The 14139-nt window shown below is 35.5% G+C and overlaps 1 protein-coding gene across 2 annotated transcripts in view; it reads left to right on the forward strand.

Annotated features, from left to right (window-relative positions):
• Nucleotides 1-14139, forward strand: part of fand (Pre-mRNA-splicing factor SYF1 fand) — a 385689-nt gene that overhangs the window by 221743 nt on the left and 149807 nt on the right. For both annotated transcript variants that reach the window (XM_090368673.1, XM_090368674.1), the window contains 2 exons: nucleotides 6507-6607; nucleotides 10645-10720. In XM_090368673.1, coding sequence (XP_090224799.1) covers nucleotides 6507-6607; nucleotides 10645-10720 — 177 coding nt within the window. The remainder of the gene's footprint in view (nucleotides 1-6506; nucleotides 6608-10644; nucleotides 10721-14139) is intronic.

A 14139-nucleotide genomic window follows, 5' to 3' on the forward strand; every position in this document is an offset into this window, starting at 1 on the left:
TCTCTGTCTTCTCCCCCTCAACCACCCCTTTATCCATAGCAGCAATTTGCCTCCAGTGCCACACTGCTCCAATTTGTGCAGCAGTCTTCCATGTGCAACAGTATCAAAAGCCTTTCTAAGATCCAAGTATATAATATCAAAGTTATTCCCTGCATCCAGTTCTTTTGTGACTGCATCATAGTATCCAATCAGATTGGTCAGGCAAGACTTCCCCTTAACAAAACCATGCTGTGTCTGAGCTATAACTGAAGTCTTGTCTAGATGATCCTGCAGTGCTTCTTTAACCCAGTGCCTCCATTAATTTTCCAGGAACAGAAGTTAAACTAACAGGTCTATAATTACTTGTGTCGCCCTTTGATCCTCCTTTGTGAATTGGGGTCACATTTGCACATCTCCAGTCCATGAGTACTTCCCCTGAGTCCAAGGAAGCTCTCATAATTATGGCTAAGGATTTGCTTACTTCCTTTGCTGCTTCCTTTAATATAACTGGATAGATCCCATCCACCCCTGGTGCCTTTCTTGTATTTATCTTCAACAATTTCTCCTCCACTTTACTCTCAGTTATTACAAGATTCTCTAGCTTACTGCCAGAGTTGAATACACCTCCGGCATTCCCCTCGCTGAATAACTCCTCATGTGTAAATGTCAATGCAAAATATTCATTCAGTTTGTTAGCTACCTGAGCAGGATCATCAACAGTTGACCCATCGATATCAAGTGGACCAATCTGATTCATCCTCTCCCTTCTAGAGTTTACATAAGTAAAGAACTCTTTGCTGTTTTTCTTTGCATCCCTTGCCAAAGATTTCTCGTAATCTGCCTTCGCCTGCCTAACATCCTAACCTCCTTTGTAACTTGGTTACAGATCAACTTGTATCTATCATAGGCCTCTGTGTCACGTGTTAATTTGTATGTATCCCATGCATTTTTCTTCTCTGCCATATGTCTCATTAGTTCATCTGACATCCACTTAGGCCTAAACCTTGAACAATATTTCTTAGTTGGTATGTAAAGCCTAGTAGCTTCCAAGATAAGTTCTTTGAATGCTTCCCATTTTGAATTTGCTGTTGGTAACATCATCAGTTGGTCCCACTGTATAGAATTTAAATACTGTCTCAATCCATCGTAGTTGCTTTTACGAAAGCAATAACCCTTCCTTTGCCCCTTATGGTAGTTACCTCTTTGAGTAAATCCCACTTCAGCACACTCTGATCACTGCCACCTAGTGGTTCATTTACCTGCAGATTCTTAATGCATGAAGAATCACTACTGATAATCAAATCAAGAGTATTACTCCCTCTAATTGCCTCCTGAACATGCTGATGTAGAAAACAATCATCCAATAAATCCACAAAAGCCTTGCTAGTGTGTGAGTGACCAACCCACAAATTCCAGTCAATATCTGTTAAATTAAAATCCCCCATTATAAGACTCTCTGATTTACTGGTCCACTCTATTTTCCTGTACAGTTTCTTATTATATTCATCAGAGTCATTAGGCCTATAGCACACTCCTACTCACAATTTTGATCTCCCATTGCTTATGTCACACCAAACTGACTCGACACTGCACTGTCCAGCAATGTCAACTGGCTTCACTTCCTTGGATTTTATGTATTTCTTAACTAATACATAACCCCTCCTCTCTTCCTATCCTGTCTATCCTTTCTGTAGACATTGTACTCCCCAAATTCCAGTTCTGCATTCCTTATATCTGTGTGACACCACGTCTCTGAAATCCCCACAATATCTGCCTTTGATGTTTTGAGCAATACCTCAAATTCATCAAATTAATTTACTAAACTCCTAGCATTGGTGTACACGCAAGTATACATGCACCTGTTCTTTTTCTTAGCGACCCTAACACAACCTATGTGTTTATTTGTACCCCAATGATTCCCAGCAGTCTCTGAAATATCCTGCATCTTACTTTCCAGGCTGCGGCGCATTCCGATAGAAGCAGTGCAAGAATCACTTTCACCTCTGCCAGTGGCTACTGTTAATCTATTAGTCGTTGTATCTCCCCCCAATCTAGCAGTTTTCCGACCCACCTAACACTGCCTCGATAGCATCAGCAAACATTCTTGCACCCTTTCTATTTAAGTGTATCCCATCCCTGTAGAAGTAGTCTGTCCTTTTAACACGTACAGACCAGGCTGAAAAAAATTCTACCCCTTGAGCCTTGCACAATCCTTCCAGGGCCAAATTGATCAACAGGGCTCTCATCATATACTCCCTCCTATCGTGTCTGGGCAGAATTGCAGACACTTTCAAATTCAGCCCTAATTCACGGCTTTTTTTCAACAGTGACCTGTACTTGTTAAGTAATTCCGCCGGTCTCCTACTCTTAATATCATTAGTGCCAACGTGTACAACTATATCACCTTTTGTGCCCTTAAAAGATGATATCCGCTCTACAACGTCATCAACCTTTGCCCCTGGCAGACATACCCTGGGGTAGGCGCAATATAGCCGAAGTTGCTCTTGCGCCATTAAACCCCAAAAAACAACAAAAACAACAACATACCCTGGTCCTGTTCCACCTATCCTTTTTACAAAGCATGTTTCCTGTTTCCCTGACAATAGAGTCACCAACAACTTTTAACAACAACAATTAAGTTTTGTTACCAGATAAGAATACACTTTCAAGGTATTGTCATAATACGTTTTTTAGAAACAATCTGTTAAGAGCGGATTTTTTTGTATGCAATATAAATTGGATGCAGAATTTTTATCTTCTGTTTTTTTATGTCAGTTGTGATACAGAATCACAACTTTTTTGCAAAAATATCATTTTTCACCTTTTGATAAGTCAATTTTAAGTGAATGCAAATCCATATTTCTTCTTGACTATAAAAAATAACTGTGGTAAATAAACATGAAACAAATATTAGTGATGTGAGCTAGTTAGGTTCAAAACTTTTTTGGTGAAAACCATTAATGGAAATTTCTTGAAAATAGAGAAATTAAGGTATGCTGAGTTTCAGCTGTGTGGTTGGAGTGGTTGAAGAGTTTAAGAGAGCTAGAAATTGTTGAGGTCTAATCATCGCAATGCAAGTGCAGGTGGGTTAAAGATAATGCATTTCCAATCTTTGTTGTGCACTATCTGTAGTAGGCTAATTCATAATTTTTCACCAGTTTGTATCTCTATACTTACATAACCCCCTCTTACTCTTATATAGTACAGGTAGTTCCCGACCTTGAGTTAATTTGTTTCTAGCATGCACTCATAAAGTGGGAATTTATTTCTCATAGACTTAATGTTAAAAATGGGGATTACGTTCTCAACAATGAAATTTGACCATAGTAATATTAAATAATGGTCAACGGAAGAATAGTTTATGCTTAAACAATAATTTATTTATCCAAAGAAATGAAAACATAGCCTTTTAAATCAAACAAATTTTAATAATAAAGAAATTATTTATGTCATACAAACGTTAAAGAATGTTTATTCTTCATCATTATCGACTAAATGCACACTTGATGATTTTTCACTCATTATTGACTTGGCAGTCATTGATTTGTTGGAAGCACAAGGTGTTGTCTTCTTTGGAAATGCTTCGAGAATCATTTGTTTCCAAGACAGTCTTCTCTTTTCTTTATAAATTTCATGATAACATGCATAAGCATTTTTTAAAGTCTGTAGCAGCTTTTCTAGTGATCTCAGAATTTGCGTCTTGTGACTCAAGTCTCAGTTGCTTTTTCTGTGTTGAAAGCTTCGCCAAGCCCCTTGAGAGTGAAGGAATGAACAAAAAGTTTCAGCTGGTAAACCTTCTTGCTCAGCTTCTTCACATTTTTGCCATTTCAAGGTGGTCTTCAATTTCAAGCTGCAATTGGTTAGCAATATTAACGACTGTTTCTGTTTCATTTTTAAACAAACAGAAGTGGTTTAATCTCTGCTCGTTCTTTAAATCTTTCAGAATTATCAAAAAACTGACGTCAGAGTTTATTCCAAACACCCTTCGTGTTCTTCTCTGTATTTTGGTTGCATCTAAAATATGAAATTCTTTAAGAGTTGGACCTCCCTCTATCTCTGCCTGAATAAATAAAATGCATGTAGAGTAATAATGTATTGTATAGCTACGCATGTGGTTTGAAATGCCATATTTATGAATGTTTAGCTTTTATTTATTTCAATTAATGTTCATATTTTCGTTTCTGTTATACTTGATATTTGAAAGAAAGAACTCGTAAACCCGGGAACTTGTAAAGCGGCAACTGCTTGTATTCCCAGAAAGAGCATACAAGTAGCCCTCGATTTACACTGGGGGTCAGCTTCCTGGGAAGGGGGGGATAAAGGCACAAATGGAATCGGTGGAAATGGAGGTGATTTTCTCATTTTATGAGGCAGTGGTAGGACACACATTGAATATTGTGTATAGGTCAGAATCCTTTATATAATGGGTAATCACAGGGTTAGGTTCTGGGCATAAAAAAATTTACCCACTCTTTTCAATACTGGAGTATTTAAAGCTCAGAAAAAACTTTTTAAATTAATTTTTATTTTTTTATTTTTAACCTACATAAATACAGTATAATAAATAAAAAATAAATTAGTAGTATGTAGTATACATAAAACATTTTGTCAGTGGCATAATGCTTCAGTTTTAGTTGACTTTTGAAGGTCCTGGTCGAGGATCTTCTGTCGAAGTAAGTCTTGTTGAGGATCTTCTGTTGACGGCCCTGTTTGAGAAGGTTGCCTTTTTTGAAGAAAGAAGCAAGTGTTGGTTGCCAAGAAAGAAATTGAATGCCTTTCCAGACCACATGATCAGAAAGATCATTACTGAAACAAGAAAACTCAGGAGAGAACCAGAGAACATATCAACAATGAAACAGACAGCATTCCCTACATCTCAAACTTAAGCCAAAGAATAGCCAGGATAGCCAAACAGTATGGGATTTAAACTTGTGCAGGATCCTGCTTCTTGAAGATCAATCTGCAAAACAATAAGAAGAATAACACTAGTTGCCAAAAAAAGCGGAAAATCGTATTGATTCAACAAAACGACAGAACATGCATGCGCGCACACACACACGCACACACACACACACGCACATCCCAGCTGTCAAGTGTGCAAAGTTGCTTGCAAATACAAACAAGTTTATATTGGAAAGTTATTCTGTAGACTCAACAAAAAAGAACAGAGGAACACCATGAAGATGTACAGTTTAGAAGTGTAGACTTGAGTAATCCAACCTTCTTGCAATAGAATTTAGGAGCAGGGCTTTAATTCTGTGTTTCTATCCTTTCTACCAAAAACACTACCTAGGATGATTTTCAAAGAATCATATTCTCTAAAGTGTTTCACTAACACCAAACACCATTAAGAAAGAAGGAATCAACTTTTCAAATCCATGTATCTCCAAACAAGCTCTCTCTCTCTCTCTCTCTCTCTTTCACAAAAATAGAAGAAAATGCCATAAATAGCTTACTGTAAGTTGAGATTTTTAAGGTCCATTTAAGCCACAATAAAATTATTGCTTAAATGTACCTTATGTTTTAATTTTTAATATGTTGTATTTTTATGAGATGTACAATCAAAGGGTTAATTTATTTTCAAATTATTTACAAATGTTTACAGAATTATAAATTTTATAAGTTTTGTAAATATTTATATGCTTTTTTTAAAATATTTTGTTTTTGATCTGTTGAACAGAATTTTAAATTTAGTAATGTTGTTTGTAAAAGCTTACTCTGGAACCCAATAACTTAGTATTAGTAGTAGAGCTATTCTCTGTAAAAGTTTACCCTGCAATCCAGTGGCTTAGCAACAGATTTTAACTAATCACATTCTATTGCTATACATATCAGCATATACCAACATGAATTAAATGTGTATATGCTGGTGATAGACTATGATAGACATGATGTAAGTAGCAATAGGCATCAAGCAAATTAAGTACCAGCAGGTACTTAATTCATTGTTAACATCTGTAGGACACAGGAAGGTGGGATAAGTTGGTTGGTGTCAAGGTAATGATTTGCCAATATATTTTGGACTAAATTAGGTTAATTTAGTTTAGTTTTTGGAATTTTGACTAGTTTGTTATATTTTTATTAACACCAAGTGACTAATTATCTATAAAAAGCAATATATGCTAAATGTAAATAATATTGAATGTAAAATAATTCTTTTTCTTTTCCAAATTTAAAAATGAACTTCAAATATATCCAAATGTTGGGTTTGAAACCCAATTCAGATAAATGAATTGGGTTTGAAATGTCACTAATAGAGCTAGGGGGTTGCGTAGAATTTTAGGGCAAGGTTAACTTCTTTTTACTCTTTGGTGTAATCAGAATTCCTGTAAACTAAAAATTCAATCTCAGATTTACCTAGAATTTTTTGTCTTCAGTTTGGAAAATATTTTCTGAGTAACTTTCACAAATTGTACCATTTTCAGATCTAATTTTCTGTAAGCTTAAGCAGAATCAAAATAAATTACATTGAAGTATGTAACTGTTGGAGTTTAGCAGTCAACTTACTTTAACTATTTTGTTTTTAGGCTAGAATTATACTAGAGAAAGCTACTCAAGTTCCATATACTAAAGTTGATGATCTTGCTGCAGTCTGGTGTGAATATGCAGAAATGGAATTGAGGCATGAGTAAGCATATATATGATTTTATCCCACTCACACACACACACACACACACACACACACACACACACACACACACACACACACACACCACACCCACCCTGGAGGCTTTGCTCTTGCCCACTTCACTTGGCATCTCCCGACTCTGCAAATCAATCAATCAATGTATTTTGAATCTTGATGAATTAAAAGATAAATTTAAAAAAAAAAAGTAAAAATGTTTAGCATTAGCATTAGCATTAGTAGAGGCATTTGATGCAAGAAAGCAAGCTTATGCAGCATCAGCCAAAAAAAAAAAAAAAAAAAAAACCCACTTCTACTTCACCCCTCTGTTCGTTCAAAATACCTGTCCAGCTGAGCCTTAAAGTTTACCTATTTTTTGCCCTGTGGATGCATTGCTCAAACTTTCTTTGTACACTGCTTTGCAAATCATATTGTCTCCAAGATATTGCTGGCATCTATAATTTGAATTTTGATGCTGACCATAGTTCCAGCAGCACTACATACAGCTGGCCCTTCTCAAAGATCAGCTTATTCTGATCTGTGTGAAGATTGGTGCAACTGAATGTTTGCTTTTGACATTTGTTGATTATCAATGCAAATGTGAGTGTATTGGAAACTGTTTTCTACTGAGAACAAAAGTTAAATTGTGGCCATCATTTGTATTTAGTTTTATGTGGGAAAGAGCAATGATGTTACATTGTTTCTAGCTGGTTATGATCCCTCTAAAAGAGCCATGTTCTTGGATAGTCATCTGTTTTGAAATTAATCTTTTACAAATGGTGTTATGCCAAGAAAAATGAAACACAGATTAGAAATGCACATAGAACACACAGAATATGTTAAGCATAGCTGCATTTTGATTTTCAAAAAGCTGTAGGTCAGGTAAATATAAACAGGAAGGAAAACAAGATTTTTGAGTCAAAACAGGCAAAAAACAAGATTTTTGCAAAAAGTTCTTTCCCCCAAAAAAACAGGAGGGGGTATGGAGAATTTTTTGGAAAATCAGGATATTTTTTTAAAGTCCAGACTGCAATAGAAATTAAATTTCACTAACAACATACACATTTTATATTAAAATGTATATATGGGATTGTTTACCAGTACAGTATACTTAACAACAAAACCCAAAGCTTGTATATTGTCATTAGTTTATTGTTAGGTACATGGTAATATTAAAATGTAATTCTTGAAGCATAATATTAAAATAAAATCATTTATCTGAAACTATTGAGATTTGTGAGCTAACATAGCACTTTAAAATTGAGAGAGAGAGAGAGAGAGAGAGAGAGAGAGAGAGAGAGAGAGAGAGAGAGAGAGAGAGAGAGAGAGAGAATATAATCTTAAGAAACTACAATAAGAACTATGAGACCAATTAAAAAAGACATGATTACCAAATTTTTCCCATTAACCCACCCCTTTAATTTTCTTGTGAACTAGCAGCTGATGAACCTCTGGTTGGGTAGCTATCTTGTTTTTCAAGGTTGATAAAAATTAACCTTCCTATTGGGGTTCTCAAGAATCTAAATTGGGGAGAAGGGGTGTGCATGATAAAATAAATTGGTTTTGATTGGACTGTAAACAGAATTGTTATTACTGGAGAAGTAGATACATATGTGGCAGTTTCACAAGCCAACCAGTTTTTGGAAAGTAGACTAAAAAAAATTATAATAGTTTTTGGAACATTTCCTTAAATGGGTCAACCGATTAATGAGGATAGGCCTTATAATCTTGGATAGGCCTTATAATCTTAGTTTCTTCTTCAATCTTATTTTATTTTTCATTGTGAAGAAATATAGACTGGATTGAAAGTAGTTTTCTTTTAGCCAGTGAACTGTTAATCGTTGGAATAAGGTATCTTCCATGGGTTAATTGAGGTAAATGGTTTGAGGTGGGGGGGGACTCAAAGGCCTGCTGAATCATTACCTACAAGAAAAGAGTGAAACAGGATAGTTTATATATACCAGGTGGTTATAAAATAAGTTTCCCTATTCAGGAGACCCTAGTGTCAAAACAGTTAGGTATGGTGCTCTGAAAATCAGTATGTCCTTTAGGGTATGGGGAAGCAATTTGTAGAAGAAAAAAATTTAGTTCAAATTTCTGCCACAGGGCACTGTAAACATGAGATGGAATAATGAGATGGATTAGATTTCAATATCACTTAACATACAGTATCATTTAACTTAATGTACCGATATTGTTCTATGTGCTTTCCTTCACTTGAGATGTCATTCTGAAAACGGAGGACTGCGTGCGACACAGTTTCGAATAGCATCTCATTGGGGATGTTGGCTACATGCTGTTTAATTTATCCTTTCAAATCGACAAGCGTCTGTATGCCACCTTGGTAAACTCTGTCTTTCAGGTATCCCAGAAATCACAGGGATTGAGATCTGTTATCAGGCTGGCCAGAACTGTGGAAAGTCTCTAGAAATGATGCAATCATTTCCGAATGTTGAACAGAGCAGTTCCTTCACTTGTCAACCAGTGTGGGGAAGGACACCACCTTGCATGAATACTATGTTCTTCAAGCATTGCCTTTCTTGTAGAGCAGGAATAATGTGATCTCTTAGAAGAGCGCAGTACCATGCACTAGTTACCATACACCTTATGGGGCCATGAGGTGTAGACTCTTCAAAGAAAAATGGTTCGATTATAAACTCTGCTGTGAATCCACACCCTACTGTAACATACGGACTTTGTAGTGGTCTTTCATGCACAGCAGATGGACAAGAAGTTCCCCTTATTTGGCAGTTTTGTGCATTTACAGCCCCACGAAGAGTGAAATGTGCCTCATCAGACCACAAGATCATTCGAGCCCATGTATCGTCAAGCCATACCATACGAGCCAGAAATGGTAGAGCAAAGTCTATCCGCTGTTGCCGATCATAAGCCTTTAGTTCTTGCACTATATGAATCTTGTACTGGAAACCAATGTAAAATTATTCAAAGCACTTTATGTACACTAGATCAAGGAAGGTTCAAGTCTCTTTACACACCTCTGGCACTACTGGCTGGTAGTGTTTCACATTCTGACCCGAAGGTCATTGAAACTGCCACTTCATCCACTACCTCCGGTCCGACATTTTGTCGTCCCCTGCCTGGAATTACACCTAACTCCTTGGTCGCTTCAAAGTTTAGTTTTCGAAGCTCCACTGATGCCAAAGGTCCGTTATGGAAACCTTTAAGTTTCTGATATTCACGTAGTGCTGCATTAGTATTACTATTATTCTGGTAGAACTGTTTTACTGAAAGAGCACTTCTTTTTTGTAAGAGCTATAATGGTTATTGACGGTGGTGTTGGCCTTTCTGCTTTTATTTAATAGGATGTCATTTGCATAAGCAGTGTCTTGAAGTAAATGACAACTTTTACCTATGTGCAGCGCCGTTTTCCCCCTGGTGGCAGAAATTTGAACTAATTTTTTTTCTTCTACAGATTGTTTTTCCCATACCCTAAATGACGTACCCACCAATTTTAACAATGCCAACTCTAACCGTTTTGACACTAGGGTCTCCTGAATAGGGAAACTTATTTTATAACCACCTGTAATGTATGAGTTAACAGCTGCTGCTGCAGCAGTTAAACATCTGGATTTCTTGAACTGCATGGTCAATAAAGCCAGTTACCATTTATGAGCAGTGTCTCACTCATGTTATGAGAACTGCCATCTCCCTTCCCAGCAATGGACCATAATTCTCTTCTGTTCTTGAGAACAGACTTGTATAATCAAAACAATAATGGTAAAATATTCACCATACTTAGCCACACTTTAGGGAAAAGTGTAAAATAGAATTTATCATACACCAGTGCCTTTTTCCAGTCATGTTATCAGTCTCACTATGTTTCTCTCTAGGTATGAGAGCTCAGAAAGAATATTATAAAGCATTGAAACTAATACAAGAAGATGTCAATTTATGGTCACAACATTCTTATTCATATCCTTCTTCTGATTATTCATTTATGTATATTGCAGTTTGCCAGTACTAATATACTGGAATTTCAGCTTATGATTTTAATTCATTCAATTATTTTTCATTTGTAGAAACTATGAAGGTGCTTTGAAACTTATGCAGAAGGCTACAGCAGCACCATCTAGAAAAGTGGCTTATCATGATCAGGTGTGTATTATTGTTTTTTTAAAGTGATAAATTTGGACTATAAAAAAGAATTAATTGATTAAAATATTCTTGATAGGATATTAATGTAAATAATAATAGTAAATATTAGTTTTAAAAAAATGCCAAAATTAAAAACCTAATTAAATACAAAATTAAAAAGTTAAAAGTAGACGAAGAAAATATTCTACTACTGTTATTTAGGAGCTGTTTCCTGAAGACAATCATAAAATTTAACAAGTATATAGGTAATGTATGTTTCAGACATGAATCTTGAACTGGATGAATAAGGCAAATTCATTCTTTATAAGTTAAGAGGTGCTTGGTAATGATCTTTCACTGAAAGATTTCCGAATTATTTTTCATCTGATAACTTCCCCCTCCCTGTGATCTTTAAAGATTTCATAGCTTTATTTTAATACTAGTGTATAACCTGTTTCATAACGATGGAAAAAATAATCATATAAATTTTGCCCTTTGTCTGACCTTCTTTATTAGATTTCTTTCTGTATGTTTCTCTGTCTTACAAATTCCTCTGACCTTATGTGGCTGTCTTAGAGTATAAACAAATTTATTTTTATAATTTTTTTTTTTTTTTTTTTTTTTTTTTGGTGTGGAGGACTATAGCAAATTCCTTCATTATTTTCCATAGACTCTCCTTGTGTATGCCCTTCATCACAAACTGTCATATCTGTTAAAAGAGAAAATGATATAGCACTAATAACTTATATTAGTTCCTGTGAAATTTGTGTGGTATTGGCTGCTCAAATTTTGAAACTGCAAACAACAGTATCCTTTGTCTTTGGCTACTTGCTTTTATGTTTTCTCAGTGATTTGTTACACTCTTCTATTTATGCTTTGAATTCATATTAACATATAAAATTTTATGGACAGTGCATAAAACAGCAAAAGAAATGTGCAAAAAATTTGTTTGCACTATACCCTTAATAATATCACTTTAATCCCCTATGTTTTGGAACTGCTGTTTGGAATCATTGTGGAAGGCTGCATTCCATAAGAAAATATGTTGGTACTTCTTATACAATGAGGGCATGCTTCAGACTTGCAAATGCCAAGTAATGTTACAGAATTATTTGACATTTATACTGCAACAGGTCAGTGATTGAGGATGCAGAATTCCTATGTTAAACATTTGATCCAACTTCAAAACATGGTACACAGTAATATCTTGGCTTTAATCGAATTAAACTGCTTCAAAAGAGTTATTTTTTTTATGTGAAACAGCCTAACATTTGTTTCATGAATGGCAGCTAGTTATTTTCTGGCAGTTTCAGATGTGCCTCAGCAGCTTCTGTGCTATCAAAGCACAGAAACTATTGAGACACATCTTAGCCCATACAACTGTTGATATTTCTAAGAGTTGCCATCACTGAGATGAAGATAATAAGTTCATCTATAAACCTGACCATGAACTTTAAACAGTATGCCAGGTATGTTAGCAATTTTTGTGCCCATTGATGCAAAGATGCAAATGCAGTTGAAGCAACTTCATTTGCTTCTCTTCTTATACTAAATTGTTCAGAAGTCTCATTATGGGTTTAGTTCTATCTAGTCTTGTCAGTTACTTGCCTTTCTTCAGTTTATCCTTGTGTACCCTTGGCGTTTACTGTTACAATAGTCATTCAGCATTTGAAGTTTTTATCCATTTCCGAGTTTGTGGACGTTGACACTGCTATTGACACTATGTTCGTTCTTTGGCTAGTCACTTTTTCTTTTATTTGGATATGTGTCACTCTCTCATCTTAACCTGGCAGTGATGGCACAAGACCTGAAAGATTACACTTGAAAATATCTATCTTATATTAACCATTGGTTGAAGATTAAAATCTTTAACCTTTTCCACCTTATTTTAGTGGTTTTTAAGTGTTTTTACATTTTCACAGAGTAATTCTGAGTGAGAATTTGTGAGGTGTGTGCTACTATCCTTGAAGAAATCTGAGAATTACTTTTAGTAGTGGCATGTGACCTGACCATTGCTAAGCAATGAAGTATTGAATAATGTGCATTTGAGGGTAACTGTCTTACTCTCCCTCTAACTTCAGTGACCTAATTCATTAGGTCACTGAAAGTTTTACTTTTTTATGACAAGGTTTTGGCGCATTATAGCCTAAGTTGCTGATGGGCCAATAAAACTCAGCCAATCAATCAATCAATCCCTCTAACTTCATAATATTTTTATGAAGTTAGAGGGAGAGTAAGAATATTTACATTCTTTTATGAGTTGATTTTGTCATTGAAAACGTTTTTACCGGCGTTATTTGGAAAAAAGTAATAAATTACCTAAAATCGTCACAAAATCTGATGCACATACATTGTACTTGTTGTGTGTAGTGACACAACAAGTACAATTAAGCAGTGACGTGCTACGTTATAGCAGCATAATGCTTAATACGCAAGTGACTGCTAAAATATACAGCCCAGCATTCAAAGGAATATCATGAATGAAAGAAAGAAAGGGAAGTTGGATAGAAATGTGAATCCAGATGAAATTCAGCAAGAGTGTTTTGTTATGCCTGAGAGTTCTCAAACTGCCCCCAAAAAAACTCGCGCTGAAATAATGAAGGAATATTGTGAACAGAAGAAAAGGAAATTAAAAATTCAAACTACTCTGAATCATAATGAAATTCAACCACAGAGTTCTACTATGCCTGATACTTATCAGCAATCTAAAACTCCAGCAGAACGAATGAAGGCATATTGTGCATGAAAAATCCTGATTACATCCCTATAGTGTCTACACGAACTGACAGTGAGTTTGAAAAACTAGTGTACAAAAACCCATTTGGATTTAATTGTAATGTTTGTGATCATTTATGGTTTCAATTAGATTTGAAACCATTTCCAACAACTTCATATGAATTACTTCAAAATGAATTTCATTTACAAGAAGTGAATACTTTTATGACGTGTAATACACGTCATACTTCATTAAAAGAGAGACAGTACCAACTATGGCCACGTCAAATGGATTTATATATCCAACATATCCTACTCATTTGCCTCCACTGGATATAAATGAGCATTTGATATCACCGTGATTACCCTTTATGCAAATTCGTCGTTTACATTATGAACATGGACAATGTGGGATCATTGGACAAGTAAATTAACCCCAGGGGCTCACATCTGGTGAGTATGGGTTTGGCACACCCAGGGTCCTGAGCTGGATATCATTATTCTTCCCTTTCTTGGTGATTCCCTTTTACTCTCTCTCTCTCTCTCTCTCTCTCTCTCTCTCTCTCTCTCAGGGTAACTGGGGAATTTTTTTTTTTTTTGGCTGGTGCAGCATAAGCCTCAGGCTTCCTTGCACCATATAGCTAATAATAATAATAATAATAATAAATGTACCAGTTAACGTAAATACGATGGTTCATCAATTACCTAGAGAATTAGATGACAAT

The sequence above is a fragment of the Mastigoproctus giganteus genome, chromosome 2 (assembly GCF_048544385.1).
Source record: "Mastigoproctus giganteus isolate SK-2022 chromosome 2, ASM4854438v1, whole genome shotgun sequence".
In the NCBI taxonomy this organism is placed as follows: Eukaryota; Metazoa; Arthropoda; class Arachnida; order Uropygi; family Thelyphonidae; genus Mastigoproctus; species Mastigoproctus giganteus.